Raw genomic sequence first — 24020 nt, forward strand, 5'->3', positions numbered from 1 at the left:
AACATTCAAAACTCACCCAGCTGAGCCTGGTTGCCATCGGACAGCTGGATCAGAGCGCTGTCCTTTTTGTTGTAGAGGATCTTCACCCTCTGGACATCACCATAGACTCCTGAAGGTAGAGAGAGCGCGCAAGAGAGAGGCAGACCGAGAGAGGGAGAGAACGAGCAAGATAGAGCAGGGTAGAGGAGAAGATGAGGAGGAGGACAGAACAGACAGAGCAGGAGAGATGAAGCCGACGAAGATAAAAAAAGGAGAGGTGTGAAGGATGGAAGGAATAAAGTTAGTGCCAGCAGACAAATGAAAGAAAAGATGGGATCTTCCGATTTGACTTCCACTAGAAACTTAATGAAATGCTTCTGTGTAACCAAGTGGTAAGACCAGTGAGAAAAGTCAAGATACCTCAGCTGAAGTTTAACACTGAAACACACCTGAAACTGTCATCTGGCTGACTGGTTAACATTTTGACTGAACAGCCTGTGCATAATTCAGAAATCCAGCTTGATTAGTGGAATAAAAATGTAAAACTATAGAGGGACAGTGTAGGAGAAGAGATATCTTTTACTAAACCTTTTCAAAGATATGCACTAACCTAAAACACAACATGCTATATAAGGAAAGATGTACAGTAAATGTACAAAGAAGACCTAATAAAATTTTTGTTCTTTTTAGGCCTTTTAAGAAGATAATTTTAGTCTCTGGGGATGCCCTGGAGTAGCTAAAACTCTTCCAGTAATTGTAAGAACAAATATGTAAAGATTGCTGGACTGGTTGACATGCTAATGTGACCCTTATGATATGTCTAATATAGGTGACTGAGTGGCAGGTTATCCCAACTGCAAAGTTGTAGAATAAAATGTAAACTATGATTGCACTTAATACAAAATATAGAGAAAGAGGCAAAAAGGAAGGAAGAGATGCAGAGGATTTGAAAGCTAGAATGAATCTTAGTGAGTACACTGGAATATTGTGATCAACTTAACTGTTAATGTGTTGAGAACATAAACACTTAAATAATCCTTGTGTCCCTGGTAAAGTGGAGGTTCCAGTGTTTTACACAAAACAATTTAACAGACACTATCCTGATAATTGAGTCTAGGTTGACATTTTAGTGTAGCAAATACTGAATAAATTATTCCAAAACCCGTACCAGTCAGTCCACTCATGGAATAGAGTGTTGTTGGAGAATGGTCTTTCTTTCTGTAATAATCTTTGGCCAAATAGAGAGACTGGTTTGCGGAGAACATTATTTACAAAATTAAAATGATAAACCTACCAGTATGAAATATTTCATAGATTGATCTGCTAATAAAAAGAGAGCGCAATGAGAGCTAGAAGGTTTGATAAGACGTTTGTTAGCGTCAGAGCTTAGTGAATTGGATATTTTGCCTAATGGGTAACAGTGAAAATGGAACCCACTATTGGAACCAACCCTTCTTCCTCCTCCCTTCATCTGACAGATTAGATCCTCATGATTTTTCCTTTACAATCAGCACTCTAGCTGTGCTAATTATTGTTACAGCAAACTATAGCTTCTTCACATAAAATATTTGACAACATCTTTTATTGTTAAGCAGCTGTGAAGGTGCTGACTTGGCAATCACTCACTAACTTCAGTATTTGTTTGCTTCAGATCAGTCTAAATCGAGATTTGGAGATTACACCAAAAACTTTCATTAGCGGATCCGTTTTAAGGAAAAAAAACTGAAGAAAGCATAGGACAAGGTTTAGACAGATTTCCAAGGCTATAAAAGGCACATAATGATGCAATTTGGGCAAACTTACAACATACCCACAATACAGGCTGCAATCAGTTGCTAACAGCACTGCAGTGCGAGGAATACCAAATGTGATGGAATCTTGATTGAAAGCCCAATCTACGAAAAGAATCTGGTCTAGGTTTTGACAACACATGAATAATTTTGGGTGTTTTGTTCTCATCAGTTAAGAGATAAGCTGACCAAACAAACAATCTCTCAGACTCACTATTTTTTAATGTAGAGACAGAAGTAGATTTTAACTTTGTAGTGCACAATATGATAGAGGGAGGCTTGGAGCCACAGAAAGATATAGAGGAATAAGTATGTCCACGACATCACCGAAGAAAGTGAACAAAATTGGATCAACAGAGAGAGATATACAGATAGAATAGTAGAGGTTGAACATACCGAAGAGGGTAAAGAGACTTTGAGGCGTGACCATCTTTAGAGAGAGAGACCGCAGAGCACAGGACAGGAAGAGGAGGAGCAGAGGAGGAGGAAGAAGGAGAGACGAAGGTAGAGATCAGACCGCCCAACGTTGGACGGGGGGAGGTGGCAGTTTCCATGATGATGAGGAGTGGAGCAAAGATGGAAAGCATGGGGGGGTTCGGAGAGTGGGTCAAAACGGCAAAGTCAAAGTCAGGTTAGACCAGAATAAGAAAAGTGAAGAGGGAAGAGAAGAAAAGGAGATGAAAGAAAATTGGGGTAAACATACATAACAAGGGGAGGGTTTTAAGGGAAGTGTACGACATTAAAGGATGTGTGGCCAAAAGGAGAGTCAAATGGAGAGGAAATAAATGTGTGAAGGGTGGAGCAGAGGAGGAAGGGAAGGGAAGGGAAGGGAAGGGAAGGGGGGGGGGGGGGGGTAGAAAGGAGGAGAGGAGGACAAAAACCAAAGCAGAGGTCAGTAAACAGAGCATCAGTGGGACATCAACGGAGTCTGAATGATTGCTGGTTTGTTTCCAAACACACACTCACACAGGTCTTCCAGTTTTATTTACGCAGGCACGCACAGACACACACACTCTTCCAGTTTTGTTGACACACACACACACACACACACACACACACACACACACACACACACACACACACACACACACACACACACACACCCTGCTGGATGCATTTATCAGTGAGGAAAATAAAGGATGGGAGGAAGGTACAAAATAATACATTTAAGAATGGTTGGATGAATACATCAGGAAATAAATAAGTGAATGAAAGACAGTGGCAGGAGATATCAAACCAGAAGGGGGCAATACCATGAAGCAGATAGCCAACCAGATCATATGTAACTGGAGGTAAATGTTTGTAGGATAACTGTGTATGACTGGCAGATAAGACTAATAGAGTAACATGTATAGGAACTGTACATAAACAATGTAACTTCAATTTGATTGATTTAATGAAAAAATAATTCTTACATTTTTCCGAGGTAAAAAAATCCTTAAACACAATCGACAAAATCTTAATAATGGAAAACATGTCAATTTGAACAAATTTATTTTTTACTCAGCAGGATGTCCAACATCCCATGACACCTGTGTTGTCTAAAGCAATCTCAGAGGTGATTGCTTTATGCCATTTGTTATCAAGAGTCCATTGCTGTCACAAGACTTTTAAGTTTGTGACATGTTCATTTTACACAAACACTGCCGTCAAAATTGAAAATCATAGACCCTGTTAATACCTGGCATTAACATGCATTTTGGGTTATCCAATCACAAGTGGACAGGACTTAGTACAGGTGTGAACCAAGATGCATTTAGAACGCATTGAGATCTGATCGCTCAGACCACATTTGGAGATGGACTTGTATTCATAAACAAATACAAGTTGTACAAAACATGTAAGCTGGCATGGTCAACAATGTCTGAAAATTTCGAAAAGCCCATAGAGATATATTATGAGTGCATCAAACAACTTGGTCAATTCGGTTTGTCTGGAATATGCCAAGGAATGGGTTAAAAACAACAACACATTTGGTCTTTCCAAATGGAATAGATGTATGTGTTTATTTGCATATAGAGGCGAGATCCGATAATAAGTGCTCACTCAAGACGCATGTGGAGAGGCATTCTAATGCCAGGTGTGAACTGACACACTTAGAGCTGTCCACTTGTTATCAGATCACCCAAGATGCATGTTAATGCCAGGTATGAACAGGGTCATAGATATCTGGACTTTCAAGATTCTTCAACCAATTTGTCAAAGTGAAACAGTTATCATGGAGGTGAACAAGCTACAGGGAAACGTGTTCATGTCCACGTAAAATAAGATTTTGGTGAAGATGGTCTCACGGGCAAGTATTCAACCAACATAGAATTTGGAGTATGTCTATGATCACTGCCAAATTGCACTAAACTAACTAAACTAACCAAAAATATTTGTCCTGTCCAGCTCAGTTGCAGATGTGATCTAAATAAGCACATGATATCACATAATCCATCATCACTGGCAGATGTTTTAACAGCATTAATCTGTTTCAGTTAAGTCTTGTCTCAATCAACTACTTTGTCAAACTGGAATTAAACTGTAAAAAGAGAGTAGACTGTGTTTGGAGTTTCTACTGCAATGCTACCTGGAAATAGGTCTGCATGAAATGTGCCATAAATATTTGTCTGCCCATCTGAGGACACAGTTGAGAAAGGATAAACGAGTAACTGAAAAACCAACCCTTGGATTCAACACTCATAACGTGAAAAGTGGCCACACCACACTCAACCACTACGTAGACACTGGAATGGATTGAGCATACTCCTAAGACTATACAGGAGCTGCTACTATCAAGCTGATGGGTCACCAGAGAGAACTGTATGGTGTTACCAAACAGTCAGGATACAGCTATGCACCAAGACTTTACCAGAAGGGGGCAGAAGTGTGAAAGCCACCACTCCACAATGGAGTCCCTCTCCACTGGGGCGTGAGAGGGACAAAGACAGGCAGAGAGAGAAGAGCTCTGATAGACAGATGGAACATAAAGAAAGACGTAACAGGTACAGTAGGCTCAGAGATACAGATGACAGAGTACGCACACATTTATAATTAGAGAATTAACAGAAAATCGACAGAGGAAACAGCAATCAAAGATAAAACTATAAAGTTATATGTAAAGGTTTGGCCACAAATTGGTTTTGATGATTTTTGAAGTGAGAAGAAGTAAATACAAATCCTGTAGCAAACAAGTACTATAATGATCCTTTCTTCCAACTTTAATGTACTATTTTTTTTTCATGAAATTAAAAAAAACAAAAAACAAAAAAACAAAACAAAACAAAACAAAACAAACAAAAAAAAACAGTAATTGTGGCATGTGCACAAGTTTGGGGACTCTATTCAGTCTGTACTTGGTAAACCCCCCCTTTGGCAGATATCATGCTTGGAAACGCTTTTATACTATTATAATTTCAGTATTATACTTTGAGATTTCAGGACCCACAGTCACACTGTGACTTTAATCCATCTTAAATTATATTACATGGACTTCATCTTGGTGGAAGATGCATGATAAATCATGCTGTAAAGTGGGCTAAGCAAACAACCACACATCCACACAGTAATTCACACTATCAGTTACTCAAGAAAATCATTCAGCAGTGTCTGTTCAATGAGTTAATATTAGTTACTCAAAGCAGAGCTTGGGAATGCTCATTCACAGTTAAGTTATATGTATGGTTAGTGTACCTCTTCATTTAGGTTGGATGCCAACAGGACCCCTGACACTCCGGACCCAGACAGAGCAACACGACCTGCAGCTGCTGCTGCTGCTGCTGCAGCACTCAGAGGACTAATGGCTCCTGTTAGGAAAGCACAAGACAAGAAACAGATCAGAATCAAACATGGAATACAACAGCAGAAAAGTAGATAAGTTTAAAACTATGGCAGTAAAAAGAGTAATGCTTGTTAACATCAACTATAAAAATGCAAAAACTTACATGCACTTTCACCAAAACTAATAAGCCCTCTTGAATACATTAATCAATTCTAAATAACATAAATATTGTAAGTAGAAATGAAACATATACAACTCTGTTTAACAATTACCCCAGCATGCTACAGCACAGAAAGGCATGCATAAAAATCGGAATGGGAGAAAAAAAAAAAAAAAAATCTAAATCAGGGATAGTGATGTGCTTCATGACATCGGGTAAATGTCATTTAAACTTAGTTAACCTTCAAGCTAAAGAGCTGGTGATCTCTTCATTGTTTACCATAAAACCTAAAAAACTTCAACTTCATCAAAACATACATTAATGTCTACAGATACATTGGAAAAGTTGGATTTGGTAGCAGTGCAGAATTTTAGATGGTATAAATAGTCAACATAGCTGCTTCAGTAACTTCAGTAATAAATATTATGTACACGGTAATGTAGAAGCCATTAAGTACTTTGAGTATGATATATGCAAACTGTGTCAATGACTCAAATGCTCGATAACTCATTCCTGTCTACCCCATCTATCTGCTCAGTTTAATTAAGGATTATGCACCCTCCCACTTGAAATGTAATTAAAACCCAAATAACATACAAAGAGAACATGGAAAGTAAAGAAAAGGCTGGTGGAATTTCAGAACAGATTATCTTTCATATGTCACTGTGCAGTGAAAATGTGATTTGTTTGAATATTTGGTTACCTAATTACAATTAAATTAATAACATTAAAAATACAGATTAGTATTACATTTGTATCTAAAAATAGGATATACTTTAATTCTGACCAAGATGCAGCCTCAAAACGGGGAGGAGTTAGTGTGATTATGAGGGGAGTAGCCAAACTCTCACCAACTCATGCATAAATAATGAAAACCAATGATGCAATCAATATTATTTTAACAAACACTCTTAGCGCATTCACAGGGAAAGTTTCATCAAGATTTTAACACCTTCATTTAAAAATGTTGGGAATAAAAATTTCAGAGAAATTACATACATATCTGCATGACACTTTCTATATTTCTCACAAGAGATACAGAACATTATGAAACATTTTTAAGACTTCTGAAAAAAACTGAATTTAAAGTAGAAAATGCAACGTTGAACAATCTTGAAATAAAAAAAACATAATTTCAGGGCCTTTGGAAGCTGGTTAAGCAGTAACTGAGGAATCCCAGTTTTAAGTAAGGTTCACAGGATTGTGAAGACCTGTACAGACATTTATCAAGTGTACCTGTTCATAGCTGCTTTTTGGCCAATATTAAGGGTTCTTTCAACTGTACCATTTTTTGATTAGAATGTCATATTCCAATTAATTCAGGGTGATAAATTCCAGCAGACAAGCAGGGAAATATACAGTAACTATGTAAATGTTGTGAAATGACATGAAATTACCAATCCTAAATAAAGTATTTGCCTCATCCATTGTTATAGATGTAATTTCAACAAACCACAATGGCAACTGAAAGAACACCTTTCCAGCCCTGGCGCATTCAGACAACCGTAGTAGGACATGAGAGACAGGAAAGTAGCAGAACAGAAAACAGTGGTGACAGAGTGATGGAAAAACAATTACAAAAAAAGAAAAGATAGGTACCTCCACCCTGCGAGAGGGAGAGAGAAGATGAGTAACCTCCTCCACTAGAGTAGGAAGCTAGTGCTCCAGATGGGGTACCTACAAGACAATGACAACTAGATTTATACCACAAAATATTTATCCAACCTAGCACTAAAGAGTACAATCACAAGAACCTAAACTGACCTAAATCAGTTAAATATTAAAGCTGTATCAGTATTATACCATAATGACTAAATATTGTAAATACATCAAATATCTAAGTAACACTACACATACAGTAGCTCTATAGTGTTCCAACCCCAGAATAAAGTGTGCAAAAAGAATTTTGTTGCATACTTTATGGCATTGTAAAAAAAATGGATAAAATTGCGATTTTTGCCCATCAGTCTAAACTAAATAACCCACAATGACAAGTGAAAACATGTCTTTAGAAATTTTTGCAAATTCATAAAAAAAAAATAAAAAACTGAAATCTCTCATTTACAAAACTATTCAGAACCTTTGAAACAATGCTCAAGTTTATCCTCTTTGCTTTAATTACCGTTGAGATGTGTCTAGAACTTAATTGTATTCCACCTGTGGCAAACAGAATTGTAGATTCTAGTTTATTTTTATTATTAGATTTTATTAATTCTAGTTTAGAAAAGGCCCACACCTCTGTATATAAGATCCCACATTTCACACTGCATGTCAGGACAAAAATTGAGTCCAAAACACACAGCCTCTAGACCTCCGCAATAAAATTCTGGTAAGACATAGATCAGGGCAAGGTTATAAAACCAATTCTGAAGTCTAAAGTGTTCCCAGGAACACAGTGGCCTCAGTAATAATGGAATGGAATAAGTGAAACCACCAGCACTGTTTCTACAGATGGCCGTCAGCCAAACTGAGTAACCAGGCAAGAAGGGCCTTGGAGGGGGAGGTGACCAGGAATCCAATGGCTGCTCAGAGCTTCAGAAGTCCTCTGCAAAGATGGGAGGACCTGCTGAAAGGACAACCATCTAAGCAGCACTCCCTTCAATCAGGTCTTTATGGTCAAGTGGCAAGACAGAAGCTACTCATAATTAAAAGTAATATGACAACCTGCTTGGAGTCTGCCAAATGGCATATAAAAGATTCAGATCATGAGGAAAAAGATTCTCTCATCTGATCAGACAAAAATTGAATTCTATTTTCAGAATTCCGAGAGAGAACTAAATCTGGCTAATACTACCCCAACAGTGAAGTATGGTGGGGTTGCTTCAAAATGTGCAGAATTGAAGAAAGGATGATTACAGCCAAGTACAGAGCGGTACTTAAAGAAAACCTGCTTCAGAGCGCTTACAACCTGAGACTGGGGTGCCGGGTCTCTGACTGCCCTTGAGTGGCCCAGCCAAAGCCCAGACTTAAACCCCACAGATCATCTGTGGAGAGCCCTGAAGACGGCAGTACACAAACGCTTCCCATCCAATCTGACAGAACTTGACAAGATCTGACAGGAAGAATGGGATAAATTGCTCATATAAAAGGTGTACAAAGCTTGTAAAGAGTTGCCCGAAAAGACTCAAAGCTGTAAGTGCTACCAAATGGGCTTCTACAAAGTACTGAATTAAAGGTCTGAATACTTTTGTAAAGGACAGATTTCAGTTTTTACTTTTAATAAACATGCAACAAATTCTTAAAACACTTGGTCATTATTGGTTACTGACTGTAGATTGGTGGACCAGAAGACTTCACTGAACAGGGCAGGGATAAGTGGAAGCCAGGCTAGACTGGCACTTCGTACAGTGCATACCTGCACCGAGGCAAACAAAATTACCCAATCTCTCAATGTCAAGAAAAGTGATAAAAATGTCTGTATCTTCCTCTTTAACCGGATCCGCACCAAAATTCAATGGGTTCTTCCCTGGCCCATGCCCAATCCCTCCACCAAGTCTGGTGCAATTCAATTCAGTAGTTTTTGTGTAATCCTGCTGACAAATAAACAAACCAATAAACAAACAAATCTGACAGACAGACATAGGCGAAAAACATAGCCTCCTTGGCAGAGGTAATAAATCATTGCATATTCAGTGAAATTCAAAGCCATTAAAACACTATAGACTGCAGCTGCACACTTTGGATATAACATTTAGAGTTTGAATTTGGCTTTATTTACTTCTGTATTCCAGTGAGGAATCCACTGTATCAAAGCAATCTGTACCCCCCATCCAATTATGTCATTTGGTATCTCTTTAACTTCCAATTAAAAATGCTTAATGACTCCCATTACAATGATAATAAAGTCTCAAGATAAGGTTATATCACAATATTGTGAGCAATAGACAACTTATCTGGAGTTGAAGTGAATTGTAGTAAATTAAAATATGTTCCCATGTTAATTAATATACATGTCCGATGCTACAGGTGTAGATAAAGGCATACGAATGTATTCTTCCATTAACATTCTACTAATTGCACCATTAGTCCTTGCAGAAAACACTGTGCTGTCTGCAACAGCAGGGCTCATATTTATTTGTTTGATGTATCTTTCTTTTGTCCCATTAAGGAATCCATTTCCTACCACCTGTAACCCAGTGTCACTCAATATTAGAGCTATCCCTGATACCATTTTTTGGGCTTTGAAGCTTCAGATTATTATCTTGAGATGCATGCACACTAGGGTTAGAAAACAAACAAGATCAAGTGAGAGCTTATGGGTAGATCAACTTGAAAAGTTGTTTTTGTGTCTTAAAGGGCGACTTCACCAATTGTCAACTTGAGCCCTATGATTCTAGTTTGGGGATTACATGTACAGCAGCTTCAGAAAAAGTTTTCAGATTTAGCCCTACTACAAATTTATGCATACCATAGTTTTTAGATTGTTGAATGTATTTTTCAGCAATGCATGCAACTAGTCAGAATGCTATGAAAATCATCATGCAGAATCCTGAAATTTGCTGAAAAGTGCAATCTATCGCGATGAACTACCTTTTTTCAGTTTCACTGAAGGTCTGAACTGATTTGTTTAATTTTCATGGTGTATCAGATGCTGGGGAGAAGCACAGACATTCTAAATTTAAGGCTCGGCTGCTGAAAAGCAGGGCATTCACAAGTTATGTTAATGGAAAAACAAACTCTGGAGACAACCAATGACCAAACATGGACGGCAGGAACTAGGTGTATGAATTTATAAGCAATTTGATAGCATCTATCAAGTATGGGATGTCAAAGTTTCACACCGGCATTAGAATGTACCGTACTTCATTGAAGTACACAAAAAGAAAATGTGACTATGACAAAAATAAAAAATGAGCACCGTTCATAACATATGGAGGTAAACAGAAACAAATGGGCACTTGGAAGGCTAGCAAAATGCACTCAATTCAAAAGACTATGGAGAATTGTTGGTAATACTGTTAAGTGTATACAGTGTGTCTGTAAAGTATTCAGACCCCTTCAATTTTTTCAAATTCCGCTATGTTGCAGCCTTGTGCTAAAACCGTTTGAATTAACGTTTTTCCCTCATCAGTCTACACTTAATACCCCACAATGAAAAAGCAAAAACAGAATGTTAGAAATTTTTGCTAATTTTTTAGAAAGGAAAGCTGAAATATCACATTTACATAAGTATTCAGACCCTTTACTTGTTACTTAGTTGAAGCATCTTTGGCAGTGATTAGTCTTCTTGGTTATGAAGCGACAAGCTATGCACACCTGGATTTGGGGATTCTCTGCCATTTTTTTCTGCAGATCCTCTCAAACTCTGTCAGGTTGGATTGGGACCATTGGTGGACAGCTATTTTCAGATCTTTCCAGAGATGTTTGATTGGGTTCAAATCAGGGCCCTGGCTGGGCCACACAAGGACATTTACAGAGTTGTCCCTAAGCCACTCCTGCATTGTCTTGGCTGTGTGCTTAGGGGAATGTCCTGTTGGAAAGTTGAACCTTTGGCCCAGTCTGAGGTCCTGAAGACTCTGGACCAGGTTTTCATTAAGGATATCTCTGTACTTTGCTCCATTCAGCTTCCCCTCAACCCTGACCAGTGTGGAGTGCTGCAGTGATGGTTGTCCTTCTCAAAGTTTCTCCCATCTCCACACAGGATCTCTGGAGCATACAGATGTTTGGCCAGGCAGCCAGCTCTAGGAAGATGTTCCACACTTCCACTTAACAATTATGGGGGCCACTGTGCTCTTGGGAACCCATCAATGAAGCAGAATTTTTTTGTAGCCCCAGATCTGTAACCCAAGATCTGTGCCTTGACAAAATCCTGTCTCTGAGCTCTGCAGGCAGTTTCTTCGACTTCATGGCTTGGTGTTTGCTCTGATATGCATTTTCAGCTGCCTTCAACACCTATAGAGACAGGTGTGTGCCTTTCCAAATCATGTCCAATCAATTGAATTTACCACAGGTGGACTCCAATCAATGTGTAGAAATATCTCAAAGATGATCAAGAGAAGGAGTCAGGAGTCACCTGAGCGAGATTTCAAGTGTCCTAGCAAGGGGTCTATATACTTATATCAATGTGATATTTCAGTTTTTCCTTTTTAATAAATTTGCAAAAAATTCTAAAATTCTGTTTTTGCTTTGTCATTGTAGATTGAGTGAAGATTGTTGAGTTGATAGTTTTGCTATAATGCATATAGCAATCTGGTCAGAGTCCTGGATTATAATAAGGTATTGGATAGAAATACACAGAAACTAGAAGAAACACCCATTTTAAGGTAAGGCAGCTCAAACTGTTGCTATTTATCATGTTTTATGATAATTATCTTGGCGATAACTTTGATGTGTATTTAATAGAGTTTTAATTTGTTAGCTAAGGACAGCTGATAGATGTGCGGACTGATCACACTGCATCACATTTTATGCTTATAATTTTTTTAAGGGGGGGGGGGGGGGGGTCACATGTGTGCAGTCTCTTTTCATTACTCTGTGTGGCCAATTAATACTACTTCTGGATTTGAAACAAAGCCATCAAGATGTGACCGAAGTGTAGACTTTCAGCTAAAATTCAAGGGGTTTAGCAAAAATATTGCATTAACCATTCATTTAACCATTTTCAGAGGCTCAAAACTGACTGGACAAACCAACTTGAAACCAACTTGATTATAAATATAAGGATTATTTTTAATACTTGGATGAAAATTTGCAGTCAATGGACATCGCCAAATGCTGAGTTTCCCTTGAGATGCTTTGCCAGACCTTTACTGCAGCTGCCTTCAATTGCTGCTTTTGTTTTTGCTGGGCCTTCAAAGCCTTCAGTTTTGTCTCAGTACGTGAAAGGCATGCTCAGTTGGGTTGATTTCTTTGCCTTTCTTTGCCATAAGAAGCTCTTGGGTAACTTTTGCAGTATGTTTTGGGTCATTATCTATCTCTACTTTGAAACACAGTTTTATCAGTTTTGCAGCATTTGGCTGAATCTGAGTAGATAATATAGTCTTATTCTCTTCAAAATTCATCCTGCTACTTCTATCAGCAGTCAAATCATTGATAAACACCAGTGACCCAGTTCCATTGTCAGCCAATGCCCATGCCTTCAATCACATCTTGATGGCTTTGTTTCGAATCCATTGTGGTGATGTACAGAGGCTAAATTATGGAAATTGTGTCACTGTCCAAATACTTATGTAACTAACTGTATCTGGTGTCTTTTTGGATTTTGTTGGTCAACAGCCAGATTTTCTTACATGCTGATACTATTCATACAATATCCAGAGGGGGCTTCTGTGCTTTTAACTTGTGCAGCAGTCAAACAGCAGAAATTTCATGGCTACATTACTTTTTGGCTGGACCACAACAGCTAAGCCAGCCCTATAAATGTGAATGTCCATGACTGACTGACTGAGAGATAAAGTTACACTATTGGTCAGCCAAACGCCTCGTGACTGAATACTGAAGTTACGCCATAGGTCGGCCGCCTGAGTAGTGGAGTTTCCCCATTGGCCATTGCTCTTTCAAAATGAATAGGCGCAAACATTTTCTATTCAGTAATCAAGCTAGCGTTTACAACCAGTGTTGCCAACTTACCGCCATTGTTGTTAGATTTACCGACTTTTCATATCCCTTTGGCAACTTTTCTTCACAAAAGCACCTAGCGACAAATCTAGTGACTTTGTGGACAAACATTAGCTACTTTCCATAGAAGAGAGTCACCAATATTTCCCCTTGAGTGCGAGATCATGCTTTCCCTCCACAGACACAACTCTCTCTGCATCTCATTCAATTGATCGTAAGGCAGCTACATAAACATGAATGAGCTTCTAACTTTGTCTCTAAGCGATCATTTTACAAGTAAATATAGCCAAAATCACTGCACAGACGTTGTCTTTAACTTATGTGTGTGGTTATTTTGTCAGACAACGTTGCGGTTATGAAATCAGGATTTTAGTAGTGCAGAGCAGCAGCTTTGAAATGGCTCGGAATTGATGCTGGTGAACATGTAGTCTTGTTTGGCCGCGTTTCACTCACTACTCAGGGAATTCAACTGTATTAAACTACTGTATATGTGAGCAAAGACAGTAGATGAGAAGCAAACAGATAAATGGCTGTCCAGCCACATACTAGGTTTTGAGGTTGCTGAAATGGACAGATGTCAGTTACAAATTTACATCTAAGTGGTGATTTTATTGTTTTCCTGCAAGTTGCTTTATTTCTTAATACCGAGTCCATATATGACCTATCATAACATTGTTGCAATGGATTTTCTACCCTCCCAGTTAAGGTTGTGTGCAGCAGGCACACATCCTTAACTGTAAACGGGAAACTCATCTGTTTCCCATTTACACACTTACTGTTGGAGGGCATTTCGGTCCACCTTCCCTCCCTGTTCACTGATTTGGGATGGCATTTAATATTGTGAACCTTTCATTCTAATGCACAAACAGAGGGATAGTGGAAAGGGTTAAAATGTATTGGTTGGAATGTTGCCGAGACAAAGAGAACTGTCTTTGGTTTCACATTCACTGATATACGACTTAGCAGCACAACTGGCAAAAAAAGCCCTTGAAGGGGGTCTTCATTTCACTGCATGAATGGATTTGATGGAGAGACAAAGATAGAGGTATATTTACCCAATAAAGAATGATCCTTGTTGGTTGCCTCTCCATCTCCGGTAGGAAGGTCAGGTCTGGTGTAATCTCGACTCTTATCATTGTTGTATTTGACATTGAGGTTGACCAGTTTACTGAAGTCTATCCGCAGAGTACAGCATGAATTATAGATGTTCTGTCCATCCAAAGACTAGTGTGAAGGAGTGAAAAGGGAGAAAGAATCATAATGTGTTTTAATAGCGTTCTTCATATAGATTGTTTTATGCCAGGTATAGCCCAACTGATACTCAATTTTTTCAGTTCAATACTGATACTGATTTTTAAGATTTAAAAATCTGATAATATATCAGCTGGTAATATAGTAGTTTTTAAGAATTTTTTTAAGAAAATAATTTTTTTTTAAAGAACTATGACCACGATACACACTAAGCACAACATTTCAAGTTTTAAAAAGTCTAGGCCACTATGTCAATTTAGCTGCAATGCCAAGAATGTAAAAGGGCTGAAAGGGCAGAATGAGAAAGAACACCTCTGTAATTCACTGAGATTAAATGTAAAATGTAAATCATCTGTTGTAAATCAGAGAGGAGGTATATTATACTACCAATCCTGCAAACAAACAAAACAAAAACAAACAAAAAAACCCCCACACATACACACAGTTGAAACCTTTTGGTAGTTATAATTGTTGAATGCTAGCAAAAATAACCATGGAAGACTGTTTGCTCATTTAACAGCCATAATTTTCACGTGTGATCCTACCAGTTTAGCTTGCTGTGCATTGACAGGGTCACTGAATTGCAGAAGAGCCTGAAACTGGTTGTTCTTGGTGAAGGTTATAATCTTCATCACGGTTCCAAATTTACTGAAGATCTGCAAAAGTAAAATAATTCATAGAGAATAACAAAGAAATCCGGTCAAGCTTGATTCGAATAACAGTTCACCAAACTTAACTTTTAACATTCTAGTCTAAAGCTATGTGACATAACAATATTATCACAATTAGAGGTGGTCTTTTGAAAGGTCACATGCATCTGAGAGGGTAGTGGTTATCATTGATGTAATTAGGGCTGTCCCAGAATCAGGATTTTCAGAGCTGAGTCAGCATTTGTAACAGATGCATTGTCGGGGGTTGGGTCGGTGTGGGGATATCTTTGGTACATTAGTTTGTCATGTGCTTGTGGGTAATTGTCATTTATGCTTTTTCTTCTTATTTTTTTTTTTCATTTTTATGAACACTCAACACTGTTCCCCAGTACAACTTACCTACAAATTTATTATTCACTCCCCTGCCAAATCTGTGTCAGTTCAGCTCACCGAGATTGATAATGATCGAAAACATACTGCACAGAGCTGCCGCCCCAGTAAAGTCCATTATTAGCCTACTTGAGTTTCATGTTTTACCTGTAAGACTCACATTTGAATATCTTTGTTGATTATGTATTATGTGGAAACATCAGAATTCCAGTCAGAAAAGTAAAAGAGTGTGTCCTGCTCATAGTTCAGTTATAAAATCCTAGTGCACCGTGAAGCGTCTCACCTGCCGTGCTGCTGATAGCACTGTCAGTCAGACACTGTAAACGGCTGTAGAGGAGGTTGTACCTGCGTCTGGTTCAGAAGTTGTTTTTCTGACTTCACTGAAAGTCAGCACTTGAGCTGATAGCATCTCAGAGCTCTGCCTTACAGTGTCCAGTGTTGCGCTGCACTCCATTTCCATCATCCATCTCTATTTCAATTACAGTTCGTTTTGTGATTCGTTCATTTTGAGACAAGAATCAATTTCTACAGCCTGCCATGCTGCATTGCTCTATGTACAATGATGCAGTTAAGAAAAAATTGCAGTTAATTGACCGCCAAAATCGAGTAGACTCAAGGTCTTGTCAACTTATGCATCAACTCTTCAACTTCTATGGGGCAGCCCTAAATGTAATGCTCCTTTCCTCCCCCGAAAAAGTTCTGTTTCGCTATTAATGCTGTTTTTGTAGCCAAGAAGAGCCAAACATGAGGAAAAATGTAAAACTAGACTATGGGGCTGTGTGTACCAATCTGACTGGTGGGTTTATGTAAAATTTTCAGATTTTACCTGTTGTAGAACGTCCAGTGTCACAGGATAAAACATGTTGTCAATAATAATTCGCAAGACAGGGCTAGGGGGTGGAGCGAGGTCCAGAACTCCTGGGTCAGAAGATGGAGAGCTTCCATCCTGAACGGCTGACACTGCTTGCAGCACTGCCTGGGCCCTCTGGGTGGTAAGGCAAAAATATGGACACATGTTGAGAAAAAGGCATAAAATCCTACATCAGTCGGATCATCTGTTTGGTTGAAGTATAGTGTCAAGTGTACAATTATATGTGTGTACCTGGTTCAGGGCTGAGTCTGTTTTCAGTTCCTTATGGTTGGAGTACTGGATGAAGACAGGTGTGTTTCTGACCTAAATAGAATAAGATCCATATAACAAACAATGCAGTTAGTATCCCTTACAACGAAAACAGAATACAATAACAATGTGCAACATGAATGGACACTGATGCATTTCAGACCTGTGGTGTGACAGCTGTGTAGTAGTTCACCATAGTAATGGCTGCTTCCTCTGTACCCAACTCCAGAAAAGCCTGAAAAAACACAGTAATATTGCTTATGAAGAATAATAAATCACCTCCAGGACAATGTGTTACTTCCTTTTTCTGGTTTAGAAAAGGACAATATTATTCAGTTGAACTTAAACTTTAAATGCTGTGATTACTATAGTTTTATTCTATCGTTTTTGCCCCAAAGTATTGTCTGACAGTATAGAGTTTTGTTATAGTTTACCTGGTTCTTCCCCTTGAGCATCAGTATGTTGGTGACCTTTCCAAAGGGTAGCCCCAAAGCAATAACTTCAGTCTCTGACACTTCATTGGGAAGTTTCCTGATGTGGAGAACTCTGGAGGGAGGTGATTCATCCAAACGCTGTTTCTTACTGTCACTGCCATTTGCTGAACATGGACACACAAAGAAACAAACACACACAGGCACAGGTACAAATAATATTAAAAAATAATTATCATATGACACCACAACTCTACAGCAATAGGCTTTTCACCATCACACAAATTTCACAGTAAGAAAAGCACAGGGATAAATAACAAAATTCATGATGGCTTAATTCAATCCATCCATCTCATGCCATTTATCCAAAGTTGGGTCGCGGTGGCAGCAGGTTAATTACAGTAGTCCAAAGATGCCTTTCCCTAGCAATGTTTTCTTGCTCCTCCTGAGGTGTCCGAGCGTTCCCAGACCAGATGATATAATTTCTCCAGCGTACTCTTTTAGTACCTGGGGTATCCTACCAGTTGGAAGTGCCTGGAAAACCTCCAATGGAAGGCGTCCTGAAGGCATCCATATCAGATGCCCGAACAATCTCAACTGGCTCCTTTCAATGTGACGGAGCAGCGAAACTTCTCCGAGCTCCCTCCCGATACCTGAGCTCCTTACCCTATCTATAAAGGCAAGCCCAGCCACCCTATGGAGGAATCTCATTTCGACCACTTGTGTTCACAATCTAATTCTTTTAGTCACCACCCTAAGCTCGTGACCATAGGTGAGTGTTGGAATGTAGACCTAGTGGTAAATTGAAAGGTTTGCCTTCTGGCACACCTTCAATCTACTTATAAATCTCATGCTCCATTTTTCTTTCACTTGTGAACAAGAGCTGGAGATACTCCCTCATTTGGGGCAGCAACTCACTCCCAACCTGGGGCGAGCAATCCAGTGTTTTCCAGCAGAGAACCATGGCCTCAGGCTTGGAGGTGCAAACTCTCATATCTCAGCTGTTTCTCACTCAGCTACAAACTCTGCCAGTGCTGGATGAAGGTCACGAAATGGGAAGCATGACCCCTATCTGCCAGTCCACAGGCACTGTCCCTGACCTCCATACAATGTCCAGAGCGCTCAGCATCTCATTGACACCTCGCACCTGGCTTAATTGCCTTTATGGAAATTCTGATATTTTGTAGAAGAAAGTATTTATCAATTAATCGAGAAAACAGTTGCAGCCCTCTACGTGCAATTTTGTAACAGATCCAGAAAGTAAAATTCATTCACTGGTTCATTTACTCTTAAGTAAGTCTTATGGAGCATTAAATGACAATTTAACTAATTACATAAATTCACTAATTAGGGGTCTAAGACCAAGTGGGCTGGTGGCAATGCATGCAAAGCAGCATGGCAAAAAACAAAAAACATTTTGCAAGATTTACACTGCCATCCCCGTTGTCATTGTCACAACAATGACAACTTCCAATCTGTGTCATCTTATCTACAACAGGAAGTTCATCAACGAGCAAGCATGCATGTACCCTAGTACACTCACACTCCCAACTTCTGAGTCTAATGTTTTTTTGTCATATATCATAATCATATTGTGTTATTTAGGTTATTCAGCTCGTAATATAAATATTATCTTTTAGTTCTCTGATCATCTGTGCGGGCATGTCATTCACTCCTCAAAATCTCAGACAGCCTCTGACATGTCGGAAACCAATGAGGTTTGAGTATTACCATGATCAAACTTCCTGACCACTTCCCATTTACTACAGATATTAAGGATTACTGCTTAAAATGACAGTGGTTTGTGTTTGCCGGGTTAAGGCTGATCTTACCGGTCATAGAGTTGGGGCTGCTACCATACATGTTGAGCTCATCTGAGCCTCTCTGGAAATTTAATAAAAACAGAAAAACACATTTAAATTTAATTTACATCTCAATTTCTAACATATTCTAAATGTGTTACTATTATAAACACAGTGATGTAATACTACCAAACATACATCAAAGATACTATATAATCAGTATGTCTTACTGAACAGCAATTCAACATAAATCAGCTGACATCCTGTCATTGCTCACCATAACATAACACATAACAGCAAATAAAATTATGGATTAAGGTGATCATTTTATTTTTAGCTTAATGATAATATTACCATCCTACAAAGTTTAACACAAATCTTTCTAGTGTATTATTTGGTATTTTCACATCCAACACTGATAAAGGTATTAATTCTTTTGACCAACAGTATCCTAAAATCCAAAAATTGCACATCCAGCCTATTTTTGGACATTATCATGCAGACATAGCAAATGCATGTGTGTTCATGTAAAATGAGTAAAAAGTGACAGAGCTTGCCTTCACACCAACTGCGACATCTCTGCCAATTAGCAGAATGCAGGGAGATGAAAACAAAGAAAAATGAGAGAAAATAATGTTATTTCAAATTTTGAAGGAATCGCAATTATTTAACACAAGGGAAATTGGTGAGATAATGGTGATAACTGGTGAGAATTTTGAGATAAAAGGAAGCTTCTGGGAAATTCTTAAGTTCCAAATTCAAATTCTGCAACATAGAAAACGTGTGATTTGACACCGAGATCATCAACATCTGAGTCATTTTGTCCTAAATATCATATTATATCCATTGCTGATAAGAGAATCGATCTGGAAACAGTTGCCACTGGACACTTTAAAAAAAATGGCTGCCATAGGCATCATCTTGAAATTCATGATGTCAATAGCCAAATGTTTTTGGAATGCCTTTGGCTATAAGTGTACCTAACTATTTGCTTTTATCACAAAATTCACAATTGTTATGTTATCTGCACCACTATTTACATTTCTTAAGTTTTCTTTGTGCTTCTCAATTCTCAGCGTTTGATCATTTCAGTAAATGGACAAGTGTTCCAGAGGTGAGGATTTTTTCTGTTGTTCATCTATTGCACTGATAAACTGTCAGTCAAATCTTGCAACCTCTGGGAAAGACCACAGAACTCCGATGCGGTTAGCATTTGGGCAGTAGCACTTCCTGTAAATTGAAATTAGAGTTATTTTCATTAGCAATTTTCATCACTGATTTTGGAAACCTTACTGCTGACATCAGATGACCCTTCGGAAAATATGTTACAGTGTCTTTAGTACTCTGTTACTTGCAGTTATTGTGAGTGAGCACTAGCAAGGAATTAAGTTTGCTAGTCTAACACATCTATTCATGTTCCTCCTAAGTTCAGAAATCCAATTGTTAATGACAACCAACATGTGTTCAGCAGTGCGCTTAAGTCTTCTCTTGCTCTCTATCATTACTTAAGCTGTTTTATTGTACACACCCACTGTTTAACTGCTCTCATTCAATTATTTTTCAGTTTTTTTTACTCTTCGGTTGTCTGACAACCAAATAAGCACAGTGATTTGATTGCAGCTCATTAATGCTAACGTTACCTGATAACGAGGCACTATAACTAACTATAAGCAAGATTGTTCTGAGATGGTGGTGAAATCATTATGTTATGACCATGAAGTCAACTGACAAAATCAACATAAATACAGTTTAACAGCAACATCTGTATTATGTGATCACAAAGGGTTAGAGGTGCCAGAAAGCTTCTACACAGCCCTTGGACCCTTTCTGAGTAGGCATACGACATTTTGTACATGAAACTCTGGTTTCGGGTGTAGAAAAGTTCTGATTTACTATGGATATAGTATGTTTTAACTGCTGGCATACAACACAGTGGCTGATTGCAAACACTTTCTGAAAGATTCAGAGTAATTTACCAATAGACTTTAATTATCTTTTCTTCAGTATTTGGATGTTATTCACTGCTGAGCAAATAGTTTTTCAAAGATTATAGAACTGCTACTGTTTCTGTTCATTCATATTGTTACATTGATTTAGTTTTATTTTATATGCTATGCAGGCCTCAATGGAGAAAATATTTTGTAGTTACTTGATAATGAAACTACCTTATTGTTTTTCCCTTTTTACTCGGTCCTTGGTAACAGGGAGGAAGATCACATCATGCCTTATGTCACCTGCCAAAGGTCACCTGCCACCTCCAAGAGTGGTAGCAGTCCTGTTTCATCATCCAACTCTAACCTATCAATATGTACAAAAATGCACACTAATAATTAATAATCATTTTCCTTTCAATTGTGTTTCATTAAAAAGACTGATACAAGAGTTTATAATGAATCTACAGAATAATAGCATAATTTAACTAGAGACCATCTTGGGATAGGATCACAACTGCCGTGACGCACGTCAACACGCTGACATTCCGACCCATGAGTACTCAGTAGTTATTATATTATTACACGAGTACTCGATACTCATGGGTCGAACCACACCCATCTTCAAACTCAGCCTTCATGACCTTAACTATACACCTGTAAAGTTTCGTAACTGCATATTGCAGACTGATTAGTCAGTCAGTCAGTTAGTCAGACACCTGACAAAGTAATCAAAACCATTTCTGTGGTAGACCCGCTATAGTAGGCATCTCCAGGATCACATTTATGCCATGATGGCAGCCACAGAAACAGATACAGACACAAACACACAAGGTGAAAACAATACCAGTCTTGCTGTCACAGTATCCAGTGTCTTAGCACAACAATGCAGGAGTTAGCCAAGATAAGTTTATTTAGATAGAACCTTTCAACAAGGCAATACAAAGTGCTGCAGTTTTCCTGCTTTATTTAGCATATATGGGCCACAATCAAACCACGCTTTCCGCACAACAGTGCTTATAGTTAGTTACAGTGCCTCGTTAGCAGGTAACGTTAGCATTAATGGGCTACAATTAAAATCAGTGAGGAAGAAATGTAGAAGCCTTTGGATTGAGAGATGAAACGTCTTCAAGAACCTCAAGCAAGGCCAGTTGCCTTCATATAGCAATTAGAAATACCATGTCCTGGATGAATGAGAAACTTTTGACAGTCAAATCACTGTTTATGCTCATTTTCTTGTCTGACAACAGAAACAGAAAAATAATTAAATGAGAGCAGTTTAACAGTTTGTGCGTGTACAATGGTGAGTTGGAGAGGACTGAAGTTTAGCCATATAAGACTGTGTGCCTTACTGCTCAACACATGTTGGCTGTCATCAACTATTTTTCTGATTTCTGAACCACGGTGGATCATGAATAGATTAAGCAATTTTTTTGACCGAATATGCATGAAGATTACATCGGTCATGAGTATAGTACTTGATATTACATATTAAAATAGCAACTTATAAATAGTCTTGAAAATGTCACCTGTGAACTTGTCAACTAGACTCGGTGGCCACTTTATTAAGTATACCTGTCTAGTTTAATACAATTCAACACAATTATTCTGCCATAAAGTCGACTTTTATGATGTCTATAATTAATGTTCCGTTTTTGTTGACAGTTATAGAGATGATAATTAAATTTCTGTTTCAGCATTGAAGTTATAGTTAGTGATAATGTTGTACTTGACTGCATTACATCTAGAGATACTCTTAATATTCTTAGACCGTACAGGTGTAACCAATAAAAAGTGCCCGAGTGTACTTGTAATCCAAACTTAAATATTCAAACCTACTTAGAACAAAACTGTCAGACACAATTTTTTATTGCCTTCCTGTTTGTAGATTACACAGCCAAAGAATATTAAGGTATATTAACAACAGCACAACAAATAATGCGTATTTGAATGTGGTTTTTTTTTTAGATTCACCTCCTATGATCATATGATGGCATTCTGGACTATCACTGAACCAGTAATATCTAGGATGGTACAGACAACAAGGACCAGAGGAGCTGCTGCTGCAGTGAAAGGGGCGGCTGTCAGCAGACCAACAGTAAGTACAGTACATTACTGTCACCCTAAATCCTCCCATCTCAATAGGTATACAAAAAAGATATACTGTATAATACTAATCATACTTTTCTTTCCCACTAGAAACTGTTCTCCATGGATAAGTTTTTCCAGCTACTTGTCAACTGGATCTTACCAGAGGGAGTTTGGACACCATTTGAACAGCCACCGCACAACAGTCAGTAGAGCCATTGTAACATAGGCAACCTTCCTCTACAGCGTACTCCTATCTGTGTACACATGGATGACACCTTAATAAGTTTAAGCTCATCTTCCTTCTGAGTCTGGGAACTTTACAGACACACAGGTGATCAATGACTGTTCTGAGCAGTACTGCCAAAGGCCATCGTCCCTACTGCTTCAGATTGAGGTTTTCTCCTCATATAAGTCACACTGCACCTTTAAGGTTGGTGTTACATTTTACACATCCACGAGTATGCAAGGGTCTGCTAGGGTCCAAATGATGTAATTTTCGTCATCAGAGGGGGTGCGCAAGGTTTTATGCAGATGTCGTTGTACCCTACAATTTGTTATGACCGCGCGGACAAAGAAACCAACTGTTCATGGTCTGCACCAAGCAGACTCCACGCAGACTAGGAAGTAGTATAATCAGAACAACTACATGTTTGAGTGTGTCCACAATGGAGTATAATTGAGAACTGGAACCACATGGTGCTCCAACATTTGTATCTGCAATCTATGAAGGTTATGTGAGTGACAAAGTGATCTTCAGGCATTCAGGCATTGTACTTCTCCTGTCCCCTGACATGGCTATCATGGTGGATGCAGGCTTCAACATATTATGACCTTATCCTTAGCAAAGTTCAGTGGCCTGCCATTCTGTTCAAAAGAAATCAAATGTCAGAATATGATGTTTTGAGATCCAATCCATTGCTCCTTTGAGAGTCCATGTGGAGAGACTATTAAGGAGTGTCAAAGAAAAATTTGCATTAACATTCTCCTATCCATCTCAGGGAGCATCAATCAGTTATTCACCGTTACATGTCTCCACTCCAACAATCAGAATGGCCCTCTGGTCAAAAAATGTAAAGAGGAAGTCTGATAATGCAAACTGCCACAA

General features: G+C 38.6%; 1 protein-coding gene across 1 annotated transcript in view; it reads right to left on the reverse strand.

Moving 5' to 3' along the window:
• The window catches only part of LOC120798914 (polypyrimidine tract-binding protein 2-like), a 36302-nt gene that overhangs the window by 7428 nt on the left and 4854 nt on the right, over positions 1-24020 (reverse strand). Inside the window, 12 exon segments of the mRNA XM_040143706.1 lie at positions 17-109; positions 2166-2199; positions 5445-5557; positions 7292-7369; positions 14305-14473; positions 15046-15156; positions 16367-16525; positions 16643-16714; positions 16824-16895; positions 17095-17258; positions 18924-18975; positions 19451-19472. Coding sequence (XP_039999640.1) covers positions 17-109; positions 2166-2199; positions 5445-5557; positions 7292-7369; positions 14305-14473; positions 15046-15156; positions 16367-16525; positions 16643-16714; positions 16824-16895; positions 17095-17258; positions 18924-18975; positions 19451-19472 — 1139 coding nt within the window.

The sequence above is a fragment of the Xiphias gladius genome, chromosome 14 (genome assembly GCF_016859285.1).
Source record: "Xiphias gladius isolate SHS-SW01 ecotype Sanya breed wild chromosome 14, ASM1685928v1, whole genome shotgun sequence".
NCBI classification, from domain to species: domain Eukaryota; kingdom Metazoa; phylum Chordata; class Actinopteri; order Istiophoriformes; family Xiphiidae; genus Xiphias; species Xiphias gladius.